General features: G+C 47.6%; 2 protein-coding genes across 5 annotated transcripts in view; one reads left to right on the top strand and one right to left on the bottom strand.

The window, feature by feature from the left end:
- ROCK2 (Rho associated coiled-coil containing protein kinase 2) overlaps positions 1–13,423 on the top strand; it is a 146,624-nt gene extending 133,201 nt beyond the window's left edge. The window contains exons 28-33 of the mRNA XM_040992831.1: positions 1,525–1,595; positions 2,164–2,252; positions 2,649–2,727; positions 3,985–4,246; positions 4,333–4,546; positions 10,216–13,423. Of these exons, the coding sequence (XP_040848765.1) occupies positions 1,525–1,595; positions 2,164–2,252; positions 2,649–2,727; positions 3,985–4,246; positions 4,333–4,546; positions 10,216–10,219 (719 nt within the window). The 3' untranslated portion in view covers positions 10,220–13,423. The remainder of the gene's footprint in view (positions 1–1,524; positions 1,596–2,163; positions 2,253–2,648; positions 2,728–3,984; positions 4,247–4,332; positions 4,547–10,215) is intronic.
- Positions 13,424–14,445: 1,022 nt separating this feature from the next.
- SLC66A3 (solute carrier family 66 member 3) lies at positions 14,446–22,326 on the bottom strand. Of its 4 annotated transcripts, none has more exons than XM_040992832.1 (7): positions 22,100–22,325; positions 19,315–19,397; positions 19,175–19,244; positions 18,396–18,453; positions 16,692–16,812; positions 16,474–16,515; positions 14,446–15,278 (listed from the first exon to the last, which is right to left on the bottom strand). In XM_040992832.1, the coding sequence occupies exons 1-7, from the start codon at positions 22,240–22,242 to the stop codon at positions 15,187–15,189; spliced, it is 609 nt and encodes a 202-aa protein (XP_040848766.1). In that variant the 5' UTR covers positions 22,243–22,325; the 3' UTR covers positions 14,446–15,186. The 4 variants fall into 4 exon arrangements, with proteins under 4 accessions (XP_040848766.1, XP_040848767.1, XP_040848768.1 ...); XM_040992834.1 differs by lacking the exon at positions 14,446–15,278 and adding an exon at positions 15,301–15,933 and having other exon boundaries at positions 22,100–22,326; XM_040992833.1 differs by lacking the exon at positions 16,474–16,515 and having other exon boundaries at positions 22,100–22,326.
- Between the last annotated feature and the right edge of the window lie 777 nt (positions 22,327–23,103).

The following is a 23,103-nucleotide window of genomic DNA, read 5'->3' as shown; positions in this document are numbered from 1 at the left end:
AGTTAAATAATGTAGTAGCTCTCTTTTTGTGCTTTATCATTCTTTGTTCTCTTCTTTCTGCATTCTCTCCTCCTCCTGTGTTGGGTGTGCAGTCTGTATCTCTCAGTCCCACACTGTGGAGGCCATGTCGTTCACCTACCAGCGCGCCTCCACCTCCCTCAGTCTTACCTCTAAGCCCTCCAGCTCTCACACGCTCTGTGACTCTGACTCTGCCTCCAGCTCTGAAGACGACATTTTGCCTTACTTCCCCACATCATCGGGACATAATGGTTCAGGTGATAGCCTGGGAGTCTTGTCTTTGGAGTACTTCCCACCTGTAATTTTGGTCCTTTTGAAAATTTCATGTAACAATGACTAACATTCACTAATATGTTGTTGTAGACTTGGTTAAAAATAAACTGCTGCATGAACAAAGAATTTTTCAAGTGTTTTTACAAGATGTTGATGTTTCGATTGACAAATCATTTATTTTGCCAAGTCCCAAGAAACTTAAGACAATATTTGATTCCACTCTGTTTCCGTCTTTCTGAAGTTTCCTATCAAGAGGGACAATAGAGAAAATATGTAGTCTTGTTTTAGAAAAATGCGTCTAGGTTTTCACTGAGTACTTAGCTAGTCAGTATTTTGCCTGACCTTTATGAGCAATGTGAAGCAGTTTGGCTTCTTTGTAGCTGGAATGGAGAGGCCAGAGACATAGAGGCCAAGGCGTGTCCCTGTGTCATCTTGGAAGGTGTCAGTTGCCTCACATGCGTTAGGGAAGAAGCTCCTGTTTGGTGGGGTAGTCACGACCATTAAACAGGATTTATGTGAGGCTTTGAGCACAGCTGACACAGAGTCGATAGTAAATCATTGATAAGTACTTTTGCTATTATAATTGCCTCTGAAAATGCTATTTTGCTTATGAAGAGAAACTAATTAAATGTCTTAAAACAGATACAAAGGATTAACTTTCCCTTTCCTAAACCAGGATTTTATTGATTTTGGCATTTTGGGGTTTAGAATCCTTGAGCTGTATTTCTGCTCGTTAGCCAGACTTGGTTTATATTTTATTTCTGTCTGTAGCCTTTCTCATTCTCTGGTGCTAGACGTGTGATTGCTTATTTTAAGTGACATCTTGAAGATGTGTATTAGTGTACAGTTAGGTCTTCCAGAGGAAAAGCAAAGAGCTCTGTGTAGGTGTGCCAACGAGAATAGTCAGCTGCTAGGCTTTTGCTGTGCTTTGAGTTGTCATTTATTTGTTTTTCAGCTTTTTCCTGGATTTTTCCAATGCATGTATTAAAGCATTGAGACATCTGATTTATAAGGTTGTAGTGTATCTGTTTCTAGTATGATAAAATCTGGATTTTGTTTTGCATTGTATGACTTGATTTCACTGATTCTGCATCATTATTGTTGTGTCCTGGATAATATACAATGATAAATTTTGAAGGGCATGTCTTGTGACTTCCACATTAAAATCATGTTAAATTCTTCATTGCCTAAGGAGAATTGTTACATTGGTTTTCACTCCACTTTTATTTGTAGAATCAAGATTAGAAGGATGGCTTTCCTTACCTGTGCGAAATAACACTAAGAAATTTGGATGGGTTAAGAAGGTAATTGGACCTTTTGTGTATGCTTTTTGTTTTGCCTTCAGTTAAATTCCAGTCATTTCACTTTTTTAGTTGTAGACTATGCATGGCTAAGCTTTAGACACATACATTTGTTTATATTTTCTGATGTGGAATGATGTGGCTTTGTCTTTGTGGAAATGTTTTGTTTCTTCATTGTGAATAATGAACCAGGCATCGGTGTTCCGGAAATGGCCTTGTTGACCTGGTGTGTCTGCTGTGCCAGTAGGAAGTCAGTACTGTATATGATGGACAAAGCATTTATTCTTTCTCCTCTCTGTGCTTTTGGATGAGTTTACTAACACTCTTTATGCTCATAGCTAAATCAATCCCATAATGTTTGATTTTATTTCCTCTGCCCCCAATTCACTCATCTAAATTATCCACAAATAAAATGTACTGCTGTGTTAGAAAGACTTTTTCTAAAAAATATAGTAAGTACTATTCATTAGCTTACTACTTTTACTGCTTGTACAGATTTGAAGAAAATCAAGAAATAAGGCTTAAAATAACTTTAACCATTGCTTGCTTCTTTCTTCCTTCTTTTTACCAGTACGTGATTGTAAGCAGTAAGAAGATTCTTTTCTATGACAGTGAGCAGGATAAAGAACAATCTAATCCTTACATGGTGTTAGATATAGAGTAAGTGTTTTTACTAGACTTTAGAAACTGTCTCTTCTCATCTTTTAAAGTATTAACAAAATATGATGGTTTGTTGATGCAATTTAGTTACAGTGTGGCTCTTACTGTGCTGGTATCATTTTTTTCTCAAGTTTGCTTCATACAGATGAAAATCTGGGCCATGGAGTTGTTTAGAGCATCTCTACTTCATGTGTCACTATTACTTTGTGATGCTAATTAGGAAATTTCTAACTTAACTGCAAATGTCTGAAAATTTTAACCATTGAATTAATAAGACAAAATTAGTTAACTTGTAACGGGTCACAGTGGTTGATTTTAACTTCTATTCTAAGTTTAGAGTGAAATACAGTATCATCTTGAGTAATATTTTATTTCTTTATTAAAAATCTTTTATAGCAAGTTATTTCATGTGCGGCCTGTTACACAGACAGATGTATATAGAGCAGATGCTAAAGAAATTCCAAGAATATTCCAGGTAAACACAAATTTATTTTTTGTTTGTTGATTGGTTTTGTTTTGTGTTTTCAGCGTTAGAAGAGTCTCATGTGACTTGACATGAAGTTTCTTCATTCTTTGATTTTCTTCAGGTTACCTTTCTGTCTCATTCCCATTTGAAGGTGTGCTTATTCTCTGGGGTTCATCTGCATTCTTCCCTCCATTTCATTTGCTAACGTCTGTTGTTTTTAGATCATGCTTCTGGTTACTTGTAATTTTTTCAGTATTTTTATTTGAATGTCGTTACAGCAGAGAGGTCCTCCATTCTCTGACTAGCTACATGGCTGCACTGGCTAGAGTTGGGCCTTGAAAACCAAAACCTTCTTTGAGGTCTCCCACATGGGTACAGGGTTCCAAGCATTTGAGCCATTCTGCTGTCTTCCCAGGCCATGAGCAGGACACTGGATCACAAATGCAGCAGCAGGCCGTGAACTGGAGACCACAGGGGTCGCCTAAGCTGGTGCTGCATGTGGGGACTTGCCATGCAACGTCACTGGCCCCTAGTTATAATTTTGTTTTTTAAGTATCAACTTCTGCTTTGGGTTTATGGTTCAGCCTTCTGGAGAGTCAAAAACTGTAAATTAAACATATTAGCCTGCTAGCCTCTTTATGTCCACTTTAGAGAGAGGGCAAGTACTGTTCCTCCCCTCTGGAAATTGGTCAAGCCAGCCATCAGTCCCTGGGCCCCTGGGTTGAATGCAGTGGGGCAGTTGTCCCCTTGTGTTCTGGATGCTCTCCTGCTTTACGTGGAGGATGCTGCACATCCTCTGCCTTCTTTCTCAGCTACTCAAACACAGGTCTCTTAAAATGAAGCTCTGTGTCCAGCTGTCACCTGATTTTTTGCCTTAAGAATTATAAAAACCAATTAGTACAGTAACCACCTTTCTTCAGATGATTGTTATGACCTGTCCCTCGCAGGAAAATAAAGCAAAACAAAAACTTGAACGAGCACTTGTGAAATATGAATTGACATTTTCCTGTCCTGATGGGGTCGCTAGACTGAAGAACACGGGAAGACAGCAGTGAGCAGGAGTCGTTCTAAAGCGTGAACCAAAGTGACCGTCTAAAGACGTTCCTCACTGAAGCTCCTGATGACACAAAGCCCATTTTGATTTAAACTTTAAATGCATTTTCTTCTCACTGAATAATTCAGACTAATTTTATTAACACCATCAAAGTTGTCACCATGTACAAATTGATCTTCGGAAACCATTCATTGTTTTTTTGCTATTTATAGATCCTGTATGCTAATGAAGGAGAGAGTAAGAAGGAACAGGAGTTTCCAGTGGAGCCAGTGGGAGAAAAATCTAATTATATTTGTCATAAAGGACATGAATTTATTCCTACTCTTTATCACTTCCCAACCAACTGTGAGGCTTGCATGAAGCCATTGTGGCATATGTTTAAGCCCCCTCCAGCGTTGGAGTGCCGTCGCTGCCACATCAAATGCCACAAAGATCACATGGACAAGAAGGAGGAGGTTATAGCACCTTGCAAAGGTGAGGAGGGAGTTGCTTACTCCATCAGCGTGACTGATGTGCAGATTATTTTAAGCTCATCCATTTTTTCACATATTTCCTTATAGTGTATTATGATATTTCAACGGCAAAGAATCTATTGTTATTAGCAAATTCTACAGAAGAACAGCAGAAGTGGGTTAGTCGGTTGGTGAAAAAGATACCTAAAAAACCTCCGGCTCCAGATCCTTTTGCACGCTCATCTCCTAGAACTTCAATGAAGATTCAACAAAACCAGTCCATGAGACGGCCAAGCCGACAGCTTGCCCCAAATAAACAAAGGTAATAAGTGTGGTACCAGTTAAGGGTTTAAAAATACTTATTTTCCCCTTTGCATTCAAATCAGAAAATTTCCTAGTTGTAGTTTTATTTTCTTAATAATTTAACACTATAGAATGCCGGACTTTAGTTTCTAAAATTAAACAGCAAAGAGAACTATAGAAATAGAACTGCCATCCGCTGGCTCATTCCCAGATGCCTGCAGCAGCTGGAGCTGGTTCAGGCTGGAGCCAAGGAGCGAGGACTCGATCTGGGATGCAGGCATCTGAACTTAGACTTACCTGCTAGCCCAAATGCCTGCTGCCAAGGTTCCTAAATTTATTTGGTGTGCATGTCTCATTGATTTGGGGATACAGGTAATATATTTTCTAAATTTCATATGTTAAATACAACTAAAGTTTGTAAAGCTTCATGTTGTCACATCTGTGCTTACAATTATAACATTTCAAGCTTTTATAAGCTCATGACTGATGATTTAGGAGATAGAATTAACCCAGAGACCTTCCGGGGTCAGATGTACACTGCTTTTCGTGTTGCGGACTTCTTGAGTGAGGTGATTTGAGAGGCAAAATTAGAATAGCCCTACGTCTTAAAAGAATAAGTTGTGATTTAAGGAGCAGTACAGACCAGCTTTAAAATGTAAAATTATTTCATGAGTAAAGTGGGTATTCTTGGAATTGGGGTTTGCATGACGAAGTGTCGTCAGGGATAATTGTTGAGCACAAGCGTCTCAGTGGAGCCGTTTTCTTGTCTGCCTTCACGTCGTTAAGCATCCTGATTCAGAAGAGCTGTTGCTTGGCTTGTTACTCATCAGACATGAGCATTTGGCAGGCTGGTGGAGAACGGGCGTTTCAGACGTCCTTGTGATGGGCATTGGCTGTCCTTGTGATGGGCATTGGCTGTCCTTGTGATGGGCATTGGCTGTCCTTGTGATGGGCATTGGCTGTGTTATCAGAAATGTTACCATCCTGAAACCACAAACATCTTAGATGAAACTTTTTGAAACTGTTGTCTCAAGGAAATAATTCAGAAAGATAAAGGTATAATTAATGTTTCAGCAAAAAACTCTAAATATTTTGTGTGAGACATGATAAAATTAAATGCAATCAAATTAGTGGCTATGTAATACTCATTTAACCTGAAGAAACTGAAAGAGTTCTAAGACACTGAAGGTACATTCCATGTGTCTTGTGTGAAACATCTAAAAATTAAATTTTTGTTAATATTGTAGAACTATAAATGCATAAATCCTATGTTGACACCTTATTTTTATCCACTTTCTGGGGCATCCAGGAGCATGGTGTCTGCACCTGCTAAGGGCTGTCTTCAGGAAGCAGCATCACAGGGGAGACACAGCACTGGTATCTTATAGCGATCTCTCCTTCCCTAATGGCCATTGGTGAGGGTGGAGCCCTCCTGACCCAGTCACCTCCCCCTGCTTCAGATCCCCTGTGTTGTCATTCGACTTTGCTTGTTGTCTTATTCGACCTCTAAGACCATCTTGTGGAGTAGAACAGGTATTGTTATATCTCTTTTCGATTGAGATACCGCAGGCAGGCAGACTGTTTAGGAGTGTAACAAGTCCTGGCCTGGCGACCTCACTAAACACGATGGTGTCAGAGAGGCTTACTTCATGAGGCAGTCTTCAGGTCACACGAGGCAGGCTGTTCTCACCGTCGCTGCCTTGTGGTCTGTTGGAAATCATTTTTACCTTTTGGCCCTGCCCCTTGGATCAGTGTTCGTTGGTTGTTTTTTATACATTTTGTCACAGTCACACACATAATAGGATGTCTTTCTCGTGGCTGTTCATGCTTCAATCCTGCTTTCAGAAGGCTTGTAGTTCTAGAATTGCAGTGCCTTCAAGGCCAGTGTTTTAAATGTATATGTATATATATACACTTGTGTGTATGTTTACATACACATACTGTATTGATCAGCCCTGGTTGCATATTCATGCCAGCTCCCCCTGCATCCCCTCTTTGGAACATGATAAGCCACTGTGTAATGACTTATAGAGCTGTATAACTTAGAAATCAAAGAGAGCTTTATGTGGCAAAAATAATTGACATGTACAATGGATTAAGGTATTTCTTATGTGCTATTCTCTTACTTTAAATCATTTGATTTATGTTCCAGAGTAATGTAATTTAATATTGATAATATAGCAAATTATGATGAATAGCTTTAATTGTATTTCAAAGTCATGCCAACATACTTAAATCTGAACATCAGAATTTGAACAACTCTCAAAATGTGAATGTTTCCTTAAGATGCTGATTAACAAAGCAAAAAATGGTAAATTTTGATGGAGAAAAATTGTGGAGAGATCGTAATTTGTTCCAATTGAGAACACAAACTACTAGTTAAGCTGGAGGGCATTTCTCTGTAGCTACTTTTTCCCTAAAAATATTTTTAATGAATATTTAAATTAGAAAAGTATGAAGCAGATATACGAGTGCCCATTTGTTCAGCTATAAGATGTAATACATGAGTATAAATATTCGTAGAGGGTGGAAACCTAGTAAGACCTCGGTGTTTGTTCTTTGCTCTCCGTCCTTCCTTCCCTTCTTCCCTCTCTTTTTCTCTGTCTTTCCTACCTTCCTTGCTCTTTCTTCCTTTTGTTTCTTTCTTTGTAAGATTTGTTTATTTTTACTGGAAAGGCAGATTTACAGAGAGATGGAGAGACAAAGAGAAAGATCTGTTGGTTCACTCCCCAAGTGGCCACAACAGCCAGAGCTGAGCTGAACCAGAGCCAGGAGCTTCTTTTGGACCTCCATTATGGGTGCAGGGTCCCAAGATTTTGGCACATCTGTTACTGCTTTCCCAAGCCACAAGCAGGAAGGGAAGCAGCCAGGACACACATAGGCACCCACATGTGCTGCCGATGCCTGAAGCTTGAGCCAACCACCAGCATTGTTCTTTTACATTTCTAAATAGTAAGAGACTTAAAATATTAATTGTTTGGAAAAATGAAACTATTTACATTGTGAAAAATAAATCCACATGAAGAAGATTGCTTTGTCTCAGTGTAAAACTGGTGAGGACTGTGCAGGCGTTTCCATAGAGATAGCTGTAAACACACAAAACAGTGATCAGCCTGATTAGTGAAGAAAGCAGTTCAGCTGAAATTGAAGCAGTAACATAGAACTCCCATCTGCCAAACTAGCGAACTCTCAGGGGTGAAGGTCTGGGAAGAGGTTAGGGAGAGGTAGGGAAGTGGACACTCTCCAGCAAGAAGTGTGCCCTTCCTGGACGGGCTTTGACAGTCTCGCAGGCCTGAGAGGTAAACGAGGGATTGCTGTTTACATGAGACACAAGCCCAATATTCTCAGAAATGATGGTGATACTCAAGAAAGGAGGTTCAGGGCCCGGTATAGTAGCCTCTAGTGGCTGAAGTCCTCACCTTAAACATGCCGGGATTCCGTATGGGCACCAGTTCTATTCGTGGCGGCCCTGCTTCCCATCCAGCTCCCTGTTTGTGGCCTGGGAAAGCAGTCGTGGACAGCCCAAAGCCTTGAGACCCTGCACCCTTGTGGGAGACCTGGAAAGGCTCTGGGCTCCTGGCTTCTGATTGGCTCAGCACTGGCCGTTGTGGCCACTTGGGGAGTGAATCATCAGACAGAAGATCTTCCTCTCTGTCTCTTCTCCTCTCTGTATATCTGACTTTACAATAAAAATAAAATAAATCTTTTATTTTAACCAGTAAACCAATAAGGGAAAAGACAGTTTCAAAAAATATATATCCTGGTGGGAAAATTCTAAAATGTTGTCTGTGTTATAATGCTGTGTTGCAGGATAATGTTGGGCTAAATGGTGGCAAGAGTAGTTGGAGGTGAGAAGGAAATGTAGAGAAAACAGACATCCAGTTGTCCAGGACCGCACACGCTCTGCCAAGCAGTTTTGATTCTGTTGTACAGAAGCCTTCCAGTGAGGGCATACATTCAGCTCAGTGAGATCATCCTTCAATGTACACATGAAACAGTGACCAGCTGTGACGTGTACTGAGTGAGGGACTGATGAGAAAGGCAAAGGATGAGCACTGCTGGACACATGACAGGCTTTGCCTTGGAGACTGTGACAGCAGCCTCCCCCTCCAAGGCTTCAGAAGGATGCAAAGTGCAGCATTGTCATAACATAGGAGGAAACCCAGGAAGACTTCTTGTGTCCACATCCCATGCAGGGCAGCCGAAGGCTTCCCTGGCCAGCTTGGAGGGGTGCATTTGCCCGTGAAGGGAAGCTTTCCCAGCATGCCGCCTTTTCATGTTATTGAGGAAAAGTCTGTTTGCTTCTGGCACATTCCAAATAGGCATTCTAAGATAGAGCAATCAGTTTGTTTCTGAAGAGTGCTAGAGTATAAATTTGCAAACCTCCTGTTGCAGATTACTTGATTTGGCATTTAAAGACTGGGATTGGTCATTTGATGATGTTGATGGTGATGATGATGATGATGATGATGATGATGGCGATGTTTTTGATTTCTGAAGAAATGTGGTAAATCAGAAAATAAAAACTGAATTATTTTAGTATTGCCGTGTAGTGCATGTGGTTTGCACTTGGGCTTTTATGATTTTTGACCAGTTTTGTAAATTTATAAAGTTCTTTTTAATGGTATCCACATTTTGTAAAAACTTTGCAGAGAAGTTTCTAACTGAAATTTTCATGTCGGGTATAAAAGTGAATGCTATGTTCAGATTCTTTCAACTCGATTGGAATTATAAGTTTTATGTTAAGAATGAAACGTGTAGAAATAACAAAAGGAATGAATGCTCATATTCTCTGTTCATTGTAAAAAATTGTATTGCTCAAAGGAGAGCACTAACATTTACAGTGTTTTCAAGACCAATTTATGAACATAGCATGGGTTTCCTTTTCCTATCCATTCCTCCCACCCTGTACTCTTTGGTTTCTGGCTTGCAAGAATTAAAACCATAAAACCTTTTAAATCTGATAAGTGCTGTGAAATAGCTGTTTCTGATATGGCTTTTTGTGTGATGCTGTGACATGTGTGTGAGATTTAATATTGCCCTGTGCTGGAGAATGCTAATGATATGCTGTGAAAATTCTTGTACTTTTAGAAAATGTAATATAGTTTTGGCCAATAGTGAATGAGAATAAGCTTCATAGCTTGAGTCTTTCGTTTAGAACGGATCTAACTGATCTGCCTTAACCTAAGTAAGCAGGCTGCAAAACACATTTAAACTGTGTAATACTGGAGCTGTCCAGGATTGCAGATCTTTATGCATCTGCTCTTGCTAAACAGATAAGAAAAAGTAGGATTTGAGATCCAGTAGCAAAATAGAACCTGGCCCAGAGGCTCACTGTGCTTCCAGTCACATGAGGCAGCCAGCAGAGTGTGAGCCTTCAGTCAGGCTTACTGCAGGCGTTAAGAGCTTGTTAACTGCCTGAAAGCGTGTCTGTAATGTTTGTAGGCAACATGGGACTTCCAACTGCCATTGTTATAGTGAAGAATAGTACAGTTGCATTGCATGTACCTAAAAATAAAAAAAGTCGGACAGTATGCTTAATGCATGCTTGAGGCATTCTGACTGTAGTCGTCAGGAGACACTAGACTTTCAAGCAGTGTGAGTGGAATGCCTTTTTAATAAATTTAACAATCTTAAATTATTTCAGTGTATCAATTAACTTCATTTTTTCTTTTTATTTTTTTCCAGCTAACTGCCTTCTGTGAAAGCAGTCATTCAAGGTGATCATTTTCCTCCAGTTAAAACAAGACTGAAATATGTTTTCCTCAAAGACTAATATGCATACGTACACATAGATGTTCTGCTTTCCCTGTAATATAAAGTAAAAAATGTGGAGAGATTTTTCTGGGCTCTAGGAAGCAGCAAGCTGAACCAGCAGTGCTTGGCTGCTAGGATCGGGATGTCCTGTGCGACTCTTCCACGCTCACTGCGTGTGCTCTGGGGCAGTTGCTCACACTGCGGTGCACAGAAGCTTGAGCAGAGTGAGCTCACCAGCACACTGACAGCAGGATCTGGGGATGGAGTCCACGATGCAGATAGGACGGCCTCTTTAAGAAGTGACCATTGTGCTGTATATACTATAGATAGGCAGATAAATGGATTTATATATATACATACGCACACACACAGTACTGTAATACTGTAAGAGGGTTTTTCAACTTCCTATTTTATTTTTTTAATCACATTAAACCAGGTATCATTACTTCCTGCAGCTGTGCACTTGTGTAAAGCCATAATGTTGGGTTGTGTTGGGATGCTGCATGCTCGTGTTCAGCAATCCCCGCTCCAGGAACTATGAAGTGAATTACAGTCGTTTCTAATGTTAGTGATAGGCAAGTTGACCCATTTCGGACGCCTTAATTTAATTTTCCCCTAAGTCTCATCCCTTCTAAAAGAGAAAATAGAACCAGTGTGTATCTACCGGCTCTTAGGTTGCAGATTTGCTTTGTGAGAGAAAATAGTGCACTATTTTTACACATAATAGTTATTATAGCAATGTCAACCTATTTTGATTGTAAAAATCGATTGGTCCTGGAAGCAATGATGCATAACATTGGAGCTAACGTATCTGATGTGTATCTTCATTAACCCTTTTTGTAGAGCTCAGTAATATTCTGTTACTGCAGGACGTTTGCTTTGCTCTGAATTTGCTGGCTGTCTTAAGTGTGCGTCTGCTTCTGGTAACGACATTTGTGACTATTTGTACATTTCATATTCAAAGCTCAAAAACTGTCTCAAATATAAACTATGACATAATGTAGATATATTTTAAATATTTAAATGTGATCCTCAAACACGTAATTGTGTATGGCAATATTTCAGTACTGGATAAAGAAAACTGGTATCTGGGAAGAAGCAGCCTCAAAGGCGGTGAATTTGATTTTTTGTTTTTAAAATGCTATTAAGTTTATGCAGGCATATTCCTGCAATAATTTCTCATTATCCCAGATGAGTATATATTTTATACTGCAGCAGTATGCAACCATGGAAGCATCAAGTTTAAAAGCAAAAAAAAATAGTCTTCTATCAGTCTCTTACAGACAGACACAGAGTTTAGTAAGATACTTAGCTACTCTGCTATTTCAGTGAAGAAAGTGGACGCTGCCCGTGGGCTGCTCTGGAGCCCACGCAGGGCCATGGAGCAAGGACGGCTTCCGTCACAGTACTGTGGGGGGAAGGAGAGTCCCCTCTGGACAAGGGGTGACATGCTGAGCCAGAGGCTGTCCCTCCAACCTGTGCCAGGCTCACCTGGACGCCACCTCTGCTGAGCCCGGAGGAGCACGCGCCTTGCCCTTGCAGGGGGTTTGCAGTTCCGGTTGGGGGCACAGCTTTTTCTTTTTTTAAAATAAGTTTTAAAAATGAAAAATATATAAAATTTATATAAAATAAATATTTCCATTCACTAGAGTTGTTAAAAGGAGACTGAATATTTTATATAAAGATTTTGTTACACTATGGGAGGTTCTATCCTATTCTGAATTGGAGAGTATATATATATATATTTTTAATAAACTTTATTAAGGTGAAATAATTTCAAGTTTACACATAAGTAATTGAACTATTTGAGTAAAAACGCAGAAGTTTAAATTTTTAATTCTGTGTATATTAGAGAATATGGAGAATCAAGGTGTGATGCAACTGTACAAGGAAAATTAATGTGAAGTATTTAAAGGGAAGGATATTCTGAGGGGTGGAAAAGATCTCTTCTGTGGAGATTGTTGCCATTATTAGGGTCTAAAGTGGAGTTTCTAAGGTTGTTTATCCAACCAGTGGCAATGTGCTGAATATGAAATTCTGGCCAAGGTAAGAATCTGCTCCCCTGCCCAGTCCATGACCGCCCCCACGGGCGTCCGTGAGTGTGTGCCCTCAGCCGTGTGTTTTCCTCCTAATGCTCATTAAATACGAAACAAGCTGATTTTGCGCCAGTTTCTCTTTTTCCTGAGGCCCCAAAGCTTCCAAGATAAATCTGAGAGCAAAAGTTGTTCATTTCTTCACACCTGGTTTCTCCCACCACCATAATACCTCCTGTTAGCAACTAGGAACAGGGAGTCCTGGGGTTTTCTTCACTAGATTTTGTTTTTGTCTTACTTTGTGGGAATAGTAGGACAGAAGTAGAAGGGAAATGGGTACCGATGTTAACTGTGGAAAAAAAGTATTAACACTAAAAGCCGTGCTATCTGAAAGCAATATTTTTTAATTTAAAAAATGCCTACAAGTTTCAAACACTCTGGCTAACTAATGAGGAACTATTCCAGTAAATTAAAAATAGCAGCTGGTGCTCTCCAGCCAGCCCGAGCTGGAGTGGCATGCATCTGGCTGTGAAGGGTCTGCCTGGTGCGGGTGAAGTGCAGATTCTAAACAGGAAATGCTTGGGTTTGCCAAACCACAATTCCAGAAAGTATGCTGCTGCTGTTGAGCGTTTCCTGCAGGATTCCCTCCCACCCTCCGCGGATGCTACTGAGACATGCTCTGAATAACCTGTGCAGAATCTGGTGACAGCAAGTCCCTTCTGAGCTTCTCGGTCCATGTTGACACTGCTGCTGACTCGCCTCTGCTTGCCTGGAACAGGCTCCTGCTCCCCCGTGGCAAGACAACGCCGAGGAGGATGGTAAAGCACTTTGAAGACAGCGCTGTGTGACAGTGCCAAGCACCGTGCCTGGGGCCTCTCCCGAGTCCCTTCCCCGTCACTGACTCTGGTTGGTTGGTTTGGAATTATATTAAGTTATGAGTTGCATGGTTTAGATAAATCATCAATATTTGATCAGCTGTCCCCCTAAACAAAAGTCATACCCCACTGATTTTTCCTTTTGAAAATTGTGTTGCATCTTTGTAGTATGGTAATTGTATTTTATGCCTGCTTTTTGTTTAAAAAAAATAATAAATTAAGATGTAAGCATTTTTCTACTTTTCCTGTGAAATGCTGCAGCTTTTTAAAGTTTACCCAAAAAGTTTGTCTTTCCAAAAAGATGAGTCTACAGAATGTAACCAGCTAACAAACAAGCTTTAGAAACAAGGCTATGGACATGGGATTTCTCTGTTCCTGGACTGTGATCAGTCTGATTCAGTGTGTTTCAAGGGCCATTTTCCCCTGAGGGCTCATCTCCCGAGGGTGGGGTGGGAAGGAGGTGGGCTGATGGTGTGTGCCCCATGAAGGGTCAAGGAGGGCTCATCTCCCGAGGGTGGGGTAGGAAGGAGGTGGACTGATGGTGTGTGCCCCATGAAGGGTCAAGGAGGGCTCATCTCCCGAGGGTGGGGTGGGAAGGAGGTGGGCCGATGGTGTGTACTCTGGAAGTGTTTCTGCCCTCGGTGAACACTGGTTGGCTGTCAGTCTTGGGCAGCTTATTCTCCCTGCGCCCCAGTTCCCATCTGTAAACCTACGTCTACGCCAGGAGATGGCTGCAGGACTAAACAGGGTAATAGGTGTAAAATATCGGCAAGAGTTCCCATGCTCCTTCCCAAGAGGGAAAGACAAAACCCAACCTGAGTGCAGTACGCTCTTAGCGGAGTTAGTGTGTCTCATTACTTACGGGAGCAGACATCACCAGGGAAGCTGCCACTTGGAACACCCACCCATTCTGAAGTGCTGGTTCCTGTCCCAGCCCCACTCGCTGCCAGGCGCAGGTGATGGCTGGAGAGTCAGACCCCTGCCACCACATGGAGATGGAGGGTTTACCAGCAAATGGAAGATCGCTCCAGTGAGTGAAAGTAACATGCAGTTTGTACTAATAGATTACAACTGTGTGTGAGAAAACTTGGATTTTCTTCTATGAAAACTATAAACAACTAAAAAATGATAATTGTTAAGCATATTTCTTTTCCTGTTAGTCCCTAGCTGTGGTGACAAAAGGATCAACTGCAGTTTCGTTAAAAATTGCACCTTTCATCATTTTAAACTAGGCAATTGAGACGACAGTGATCGGAATTCCACACAGGAAATTTATTTTACATAGTGGCCTAAGCCACTTCATCTACATCACAATATGTAACGATGCAATTACAAAGGAAGGTTTATAGGCAAATACAGTGTAATACAGAGATAACCATGAGAAACTCATAAAAATTGGTAAAAACCTAGAAGTACTCTTTAGTGCACAACACTTTTAATAGACAAAACCTGATTATTTGTAGCAAATCCCAGTGGTAACTGCACAGCTGTTAAGAAGCACAGTGCGTGTGGAGCTTTTCCCCTCCTGAGCTGAGACTGTCATTAACAGTTCCTTTCAGGTTAGAAGCTGCTTAGGGCCCCTTGTGAAGAGTGCCCAGGTTCAGGCCAGCCAGGTCTAGGCCCGCCTTGCTGCCCGCCAGGGCAGTCTCAAACAGCGTCCCAGCCAATGGACTCATGTTCATATGTGTGGTGAAGGTTTCTCTCTAAAGATTCTGAACACGGAAAAATAGATGTAGTTATTAGTTCATCAGAGAGAATGAAATCACATCCAAGAAGGAGGGGCTCGGGCTCCTGGGCCCCCTCCTGTGCGTCCTGCCCTTGTCAACCCACGGCTTGAGCCAGTAGCACCTGCAGAGGGGGCGGGCCATGGGATGGCATCTAAACAAGGCCTTTGCAGTCACTGGGCCCCTTGACTGCATTTAGGAGCGGTGTAGCAAGGAGCCACCCTGTCCACGGGGGGGGGGGGGGGGGGGGGGGGGGCGGCGGTGGTGTCCTCATTTGTCCTTGCTTCCGGCCTTCTGGTACTGAAGCACTGTGAGAGTCACCCAAATGTTTAAAGCCAGCATGATCACGAAGCGGATGAGGACTGCGATGGACCAAAAACAGAAGGATGGCGGTTACAAACTGTTCGTGGTTGGGAACAGAACAGAACCACGTAAACATTCCGGAGCTCAACGAAAGCTTTGTCCCTGCAGATTGCAAATATCTGCCTAGACACTGGCGTGCTTGCGTGAATGCTCATTTACCATTCTACATGCTTCCCTGGCGTATCCTGGCTGTGCTTGGGAAGTGTTACTGCTTTTAGAATCTCCTTCCCGCACACCTTGGGAATGCTGGTGTCTCCAGAAGGTTCTGCTAAGTGAAGGCAGTGCAGTGTGTCCAGTTACAATCCCTAGCTGGCCCAATAGCCAAAGCTAATTGTAAATTACAATGCAGCTATAAGAAAATCAATAACTGGCAATGACTGCCCTTGAAGGTACAAACACTTCTGAGAAAGTTCACTTGATCCCTCTGTGACTGTCAACCGATACAGGATATTAGCTACAATGTTTTATAAGGTCATTTCCAGCTACATGGAGCGGTCTTGAGAGCAACGGCCATAGATAAAAAGCTTATTGTTGACCTCAGCCTAATCCTGGAAGTAGAAATTTGTTCCTGTTTCCAGTTCGGCTTCTATGCAGAGAATTCTTACCCATTCTCCACTTGATCAGAGTTGACACTTCAACTTGAACAAGTTTAATCTCACAGAACAGACAAAAAGCCCGGGTGTGAGCGGTGGGTCACTGTGGCGCGGGATCTGCAGGCCAGGGACCAGCCTCACCCTCACAGGCTGGGGGTGTCCATAACCGAATGCCTACCTGGCAAAGCCATCCAGCCCCTGTCCCCTGTCTCTGGCCTGGTCTCCTGGGCTTTGCTCTCCATCACCAGCCTCCTCTGCCCCTACCTTTCCACTCTTGTCTCTGACCGCTCGCCCCTCGGCCTGAACTCTTCGCTCTCCTGCTCCCGGCTCCTCCTGGCTCAGGTTCCTTCCGGGCCCCGCGCTGCGACCCGCTTCCAAGCACACGGTGCCGCAAGCTCAGCAGTGAGCTGTGAGTGCACCATGCCTGGTCCTCATGCATATTCTGTCCCCACCACCACTAGGAGCAGCTATTGCAGGACAAGGAAACATCCTGTGCCTGGAACGCAGTGGAACCACACAGGTCACTTCCACTCAGGAGAGAGGGAGAGCCAGCCAGCAAGAGTTCAAGAACAACAACAACAACAAAAACTGTCTTTCTTACTTGCAAAATCAGTGGTGGTCATCAGCGTTGTTATTATTCTTGCTGTAAAAGAAAATGCAGCAGTAAACACGCTAACGTTCCTGAGAGGGACAGGTTGCATAGAGAATCAGACAGCCCTAAAGGCCATCAGCGCCCAGCCAAGCTTCCCAGCCCAGTGGCCTTTACACAGCTGCTTGGAAGCCAAGCCAGCAGACAGCACCGCAGTAGTACCTGCCTACCTGCACAGGTGTACGCAGAGAGGCCCCAGGTCAGCGCACTCACAGCCCCCGAGTCCTGCGTCTCCCACAGATGCCGGAGCTGCACAAACTTGCTGGCCGCACTGATGAACGTGCACAAGTACTGTGTGCAGACAAGAACATGAGCAAGCTGGGGCACTCCTATCGAGCCACGTGCACCACACACTCCAAGTGCCTCCAGCGCCTTTGGTGGCAAAGTGCGTCAGCCAGACGTTCCAGGTAGCTCTGTGGTGAGGCAGCATCACTGCCTGGCTGCAGAGGTTCCGACGCCTGCACCCAAATCAGCCTCCAGGGGGCGCGCCTGCCTGGATTTCTGATATCTAATGAACCAGTGGTTTATCAAGTCGCAACTACCTGATGCCAGCTGCCCAGGTCCTGGCTATCTTGTGGAGGTCAAGCTGGGGAAGTTTGCTGAATGACTGGCGATTGGAAAGGAAGTCAAGGGCAGCTCAGAGCTCCCACGACCCTGGCCTTGGCCAGTGCTAGAATGGAGCTGCCACAGAGAACGAGGAGAGGGTCTGCAGGAAAAGAGTGGAGAGGTGGGGAGGGAGATGCTGGCCAAGGGCATGGGCTGTGGCGCTTGGCTTGTGCTGAGGCACCCAGGAGCAGATTTTGAGTTGGGGTTCTGGTAGGGCAACTGGCTTTTCTGTTGTCTCCAGTCAAGCAGAGAGGACCCAGCCCGAATGTGCCTGCCAGCAAGTGGAAGGAGGGCTCCCAGGCGGAGGTGCTGAGCAAGGTCTGGGCTCCTGGAGGTTAGTGAGGGCCATGTGGGGAGCCGGGTCCTGTGCAGTTGTGCTGAGCAGAGCAGAGTGGGGACACAGCAGAGGAGGAGGCACATGTGAGAGGGTGCCCGGCAGTCCTGCGGGGGTCGGGGGGAGGGCAGAGGCCATTGGCTCCGGCCCAGGTCGGGCCTGAAAGGGCTAATCGTAAAGGGGGCTGTACTCCTGGAAGTCTGGAATCTCCAAAGAGACACCTGCATCCTGTTAGAAGCAAAGCTCCTGTTCCCTGAAAGGCAGGAGATAGGGATAACCTTGGAGTTTTTGGATTTATGGGAAAGGCAGCTCCCTTCGAGGCATGCTGTTTTATTACTGTCTGCGTTGAAGTGATATGATCAGGACCCCAAGCCTACACGTCGTAAATTCCTGTCTCGTGCTTTCTGTTTTGTGTCACTGTTAGCCCCTAATCATGTACTTGCTCACTGCCATGTAGCTTTTTGATTCCTTTACTATAAAAACCCCATGTTATTTCATCCGGGGCGCTTCTTGCTTATGGCAAGAAGTTGTCCCTGGACTAGACAATAAAATCATCTCACTCGCCTTGGAGTCTTGCTTGGAGTCATTGAACCCCAACAGGGCCTCAGCCCAAACTTGCCTGCTGCTGTGGGTTCCTGCACAGAATCAGCAAGTGTGGCCACCATCAAGCCCCAGGTGGGATTCCGGGGGTCCCACCAAGCATGGGAAGGGGAGTTAAAGGTTGGGATGGGCGTACAGCCCAGCGGTGAAGATACCCATGTCCCATTTCTGAGTAGCTTGGGTTCGATTCCTGGCTCCCGTGTCTGCTATTGCAGCAGGTGATGGTTCCAATGGTTGCCTCGCAACGGCTGGATCGCTCTGTGCTTTTCATCCCATTACCCAGGGTGGCTGCAGGCTCACAGGAGCCTCTGAGCCTCTCCAGGGTTGCACTTACCATGGCCAGGTCGATGAGCCACTTCTGCAGACCCAGGACAAACCAGGAAGACACGAATCTTTCCAGAGGCTAAGGAGATGGTGGTGGTAGGTCGGGGGTCCCTGGCCACGACATGTACCCCTCATTCCTGCCTGGCCCCACGTCTTATGCAACCAAGACTCCAAAGGGTTACATGGGTGGGGGGTGGGGAGTGGAACGGGGCCGGTTCTGCCAGAACCTGTTAGATTTAGAGATGACAAAGAACATTCTATACCTGCTCAGAGTTCAAAGGAACAAAAACAGATTATGGACGCCAGCCAGAGGCACCGGGGAGCCTTCCTAGCATGGCTGACCCCTGCTTCGTGCTGGGAGGTGCAGCCAGCAGCAATTCCAGGTCAGAAACACATGGCCTCCTGCCGCCTAATGGTGCCCCCGCGGGCCCCTCTGCTGTAAATGGGGAGACGGCATGGTGAATGTAGGAGGTGCCACCAACCAGGGCGGGCCCTGGCTGAAAGCCGACCAGCATCCCACTGTGAGCTCCCGGCCACCAAAACCACCACTCAGCCGTCAAGGACCTCCAACCCCCAGAAAAGCAAGTGGCCTCGTTGGGAACAAGGCTGTGTCCCCCGTGCCTGGTCCGTACTCCACTCAGGTGCCCTGGGCTGGGAGCAGGGGACACGCTTGGTCCCCTCTGGTCTCTGCACACAGATATGCACTTGGGGTTCTTGGGGTTGAACCTAAACCTTGTACCCAGCAGAGATACACGATCCCCAGGTGTCACGCGGCCACAGGAAGGATACACGGCAGCGTAGGGCCCGGCCTGCCTCATGTTCCCATTGAAGTGGAAGACACAGAGCAGGAGGATGACATCTGCAGGGGAGAAGCGGGGTGAGCGGTGGCCGCAGGCCTGCGGGCAGCCTGGGGCAGGGACGGGCAGTACCTTGCACGATGAGGATGGGGTACTCCAGGTAGGTGAGCAGCGGGCTCCCATAGTAACACTGGTACCGCAGGAACACCAGGAACCTGGGGGGAGGGGGATGGGCAGCATCACTCAGCTCCCCAACCTGGGTACTCAGGATGTACCAGGGCCTCAGTGAGGGCAAAGGACTGGCCAGGGCCACCAGGCTCTGAAGCTGGCCTCCTGCAGCCCCCACAGGTTCCCCACAGGCTGCCCATGCTCAGATGGCACTGAGAGGCCAGCTGTGCCCATCCTGGAGTGTGAGTCCAGAGACTTCGCTCAGGCTTGGCTCCAGGACAAACTCAGTCGCACCCTGGACCCTGGTCACACCTGTCAGATCCAGGCACTGGGGGAACACTTCCTTGTACCCCCTCTGCAGCCAAACTACTGCTGTGGCAGTGTGCCAGAATGCCAGCTGGGCAGCTTCCTGTCTGCAGACGCAGCCTGAGTAAGGACAGCCTGGGAAAGATAAATGACTTTGCAGTCATTCACTCTGGCCTCCACACCTCAAGACCACGCAGGGAAACTGAGGTTAATGGAAGCAACCACCTCGCAACTGGCTAACCACCTTCAAATGCCAACATCCCATATGGGTGCCAGTTCATGTCCCGGCTGCTCCACTTCCCATGCAACTCCCTGCTTATGACCTGGGAAAGCAACAGAAGATGGCCCAAAGCCTTGGGACCCTGCACCCACAAGGGAGACCTGGAAGAAGCTTCTGGCTCCTGGCTTTGTATCAGATCAGCTCTGGGTGCTGCTGCCACTAGGAGAGTGAATCGTTGAGTGGAAGATCTGTCTTTCCATCTCTCTGTAAATCTGCCTTTCTAATAAATAAGTAAGGATGAAGGGAAATGAAAGCGGAGGGCCCACCCCACTCCACCACTGCTGCCAGGGCAGGGGGGAGGGCAGTATGCTTTTTTAGTTTAATGCTTCTTAGACTCAGAAAGAAAAAGCCGCAGCCGTTGTTACAACGTGTGCCAGTCAACCACAGGACATTTATTTATGCTCCCTGGGAAGTGAGGCAGGGCTGGCCGGCCCTGTACCAGCAAACCTGGCATCTTCTGGGCTAGCCTGGCTCCCGCCCCATAGGCCTTCACCTTGCCTGGCCCCAGGGTAAAGTTCAAGAGGGCAGAGCCCCACGTGGAGTGTGGGTGCTCACAGCCACTCTTGCTGGGCCTTGACCCTGGCTAGCAGCAGTGCCCACGCCCCGTGGGGCGGTCACACCTGCCCAGCGTAGGCGCACTTCCTCTGCCACGGCGTCTAGCCCCAGCTCCGGCTTCACGCCTGCTCATTCCGCCCTGTCTCCTTTGCACCATTGGGAAGTTTTGCATCCAAACCCAGACTTCATCTCCACCCAACACACGAGAAGCTCAAAGCCACAGGCATTTCTTAGCCAGGTCGCCTCAGCCTGTTCCCAAGGCACGGTTTGTTCAGGAACGGGCTCACTCAGGATGGGGATCCGAGAGCACCGGGCCTCAGCCTCGGGGGGTTGGTAGGTGGGTTCAGCAGGCACCCAAGGCCAGGCTGCCCACCCTGGCCGCTGGGGGAGTGGGGAGAGACAGGTGATCATGAGCAGCTCCTGGGCAGGTCCCGGCCCCCTGCTCTCAAGTGCCTGTGCTCTGGGAATAACATGTGCTGGGATCACATACCGGCGCCAGTTTCTGTCCTGGCTGCTCCACTTCCCTTCCAGCTCCCTGTTTGTGGCCTGGGAAAGCAGAAGAGGACAGCCCAAACCTTGGGACCCTGCACCCGCATGGGAGACCCCGAGGAAGCTCCTGGCTCCTGGCTTCAGATCGACTCAGCTCTTTCTGTTGCAACCACTTGCGGAGTGAGTGAATCAGTAGAGCAAGATCTTTCTTCTTCTCTCTGTAAAATGTATCTTTCCAAGAAAAGTAAATCAAGGAAGGAAGGAAGAAAGCAAGCAAGCAAGAATGGTAGGTAGGTGGAAGGTTAGAGAAGCTTACAGGGGCTGGGGGAATTGGGGGAAGGCCCTCCCCTCTGGGCCGGTCAGCGCTGGGTGGGTAGTGAGAAACCAGCCCTGCCACCCAGATGGCTGACCCTGAGGGCAGGTGACCAGGATTGGAGCCCACAGGGACCTGGTCGCCATCTCTGTGGCTCCAGCAAACCCCACGCCTGTGGCCCCTTCAACAGCACTGCGGCTCCACAGCTACTTTCATCAGCTTCTGTGCCCAGGCCCGCCCTCGGCTGCTGCCCAGAGGGCCGGCCAGGAAGCGCAGGGCAGGGCCAGCTCCCAGCCAAGCGCCTAGCCTCACCGTCCCAAGAGACCCTGGTCAATTCCCAAGGCACCCCGAGGCCGCCTCCCTCTCTCTCTGCATCCCGGGCTCCAACCCCGCTGCGGGGGTGGCGTCGCACCCAGCCCGAGCCGCGCATTTCCCTTGTTTTCAGGCCTGTCCAGCCCCAAGTTGCCCAACTCCCTCCCCAAGAACTGGACTTGGGTCCACCGGCCCGGGTACCCCTCCGTTCTCCTCTCCTCCAAGAACTTCCAACTGGCTGCACCCCCCACCCCGAGGCCTCGGGGCTTCTCCTCACCACACCCCGCGCCCCACGAGGAGGAACTGGGGCCCCGGCAGTGGCTGGTGGCACGGGATGGCTTCGGGGGCAACGCGTTGTCTGCGAGAGGCTCGTGAGCGCACAGCCGGCAGAGTTGGCCCCTGGCGAGCGAGCGCCCGTCGTGCTGCGTCCCAGCGCTCTGGTCAGCACTTGGACGCAGCCGACGGGCGACGCACCTGCGGGCCGCCGGTCTTACCCCGCCAGCTCCAGCAGCAGGCTCGGCAGGCTGATGCCCCGCGCGCTGCGCGCCGCCAGCTGCGCGTGGATCTGCGGCAGCTTGAGCGCGGCGCACACGACCAGCGTGCTCCAGTTGCAAAACCAGAGAACCGCGCTCTCCATGGCGCGGCCGCCCAGCTGCTGCTGCCGGTTCCGCAGACTCCTTCCGCCTGTCCCGCCCGGACCAAACAGGCGGCCCGCCCTGGCCCTGCTCCGCTCCGGTCCGCCCCGTGCTCTCAGCCCCGCCCCGAGCTCTCAGCCCCGCCCCGAGCTCTCAGCCCCCTCCCGCTCTCAGCCCCGCCCCGAGCTCTCAGCCACGCCCCGTGCTCTCAGCCCGCCCCGAGATCTCAGCCCCGCCCCAAGCTCTGAGCCCCGCCCCGAGCTCTCAGCCCGCCCCGAGCTCTCAGCCCGCCCCGTGCTCTGAGCCCCGCCCCAAGCTCTGAGCCCCGCCCCGAGCTCTCAGCCCCCTCCCGCTCTCAGCCACGCCCCGTGCTCTCAGCCCCGCCCCGAGCTCTCAGCCCCGCCCCGAGCTCTCAGCCCCCTCCCGCTCTCAGCCCCGCCCCGAGCTCTCAGCCCCGCCCCGTGCTCTCAGCCCCGCCCCGAGCTCTCAGCCACGCCCCGTGTTCTCAGCCACGCCCCGTACTCTCAGCCCCACCCCGAGCTCTCAGCCCCCTCCCGCTCTCAGCCCCCTCCCGCTCTCAGCCCCGCCCCGAGCTCTCAGCCACGCCCCGTGGTCTCAGCCCCGCCCCGTGCTCTGAGTCCCGCCCCGAGATCTCAGCCCCGCCCCGTGCTCTGAGCCCCGCCCCGAGCTCTCAGCCACGCCCCTCCCGCTCCGCCCCCTTGGTCCTGCCCCCTGTTCGCCCCGCCCCTCCGGGCTGAGCCTCGGTTGAGTGGCAGGTGAGACAGCGGGGAGGCGCCCCGGCCTGTCGTGCCCGCAAGAGGCTGGGCGCGCCCGCAGGAAATGAGCCTCAGTGTTGAGGTTTT

This window comes from Ochotona curzoniae, unplaced genomic scaffold, assembly GCF_017591425.1.
Source record: "Ochotona curzoniae isolate NIBS_2020 unplaced genomic scaffold, NIBS_Ocur_1.0 contig_883, whole genome shotgun sequence".
NCBI lineage: Eukaryota > Metazoa > Chordata > Mammalia > Lagomorpha > Ochotonidae > Ochotona > Ochotona curzoniae.
This window is presented reverse-complemented; position numbering and strand designations above follow the sequence as displayed.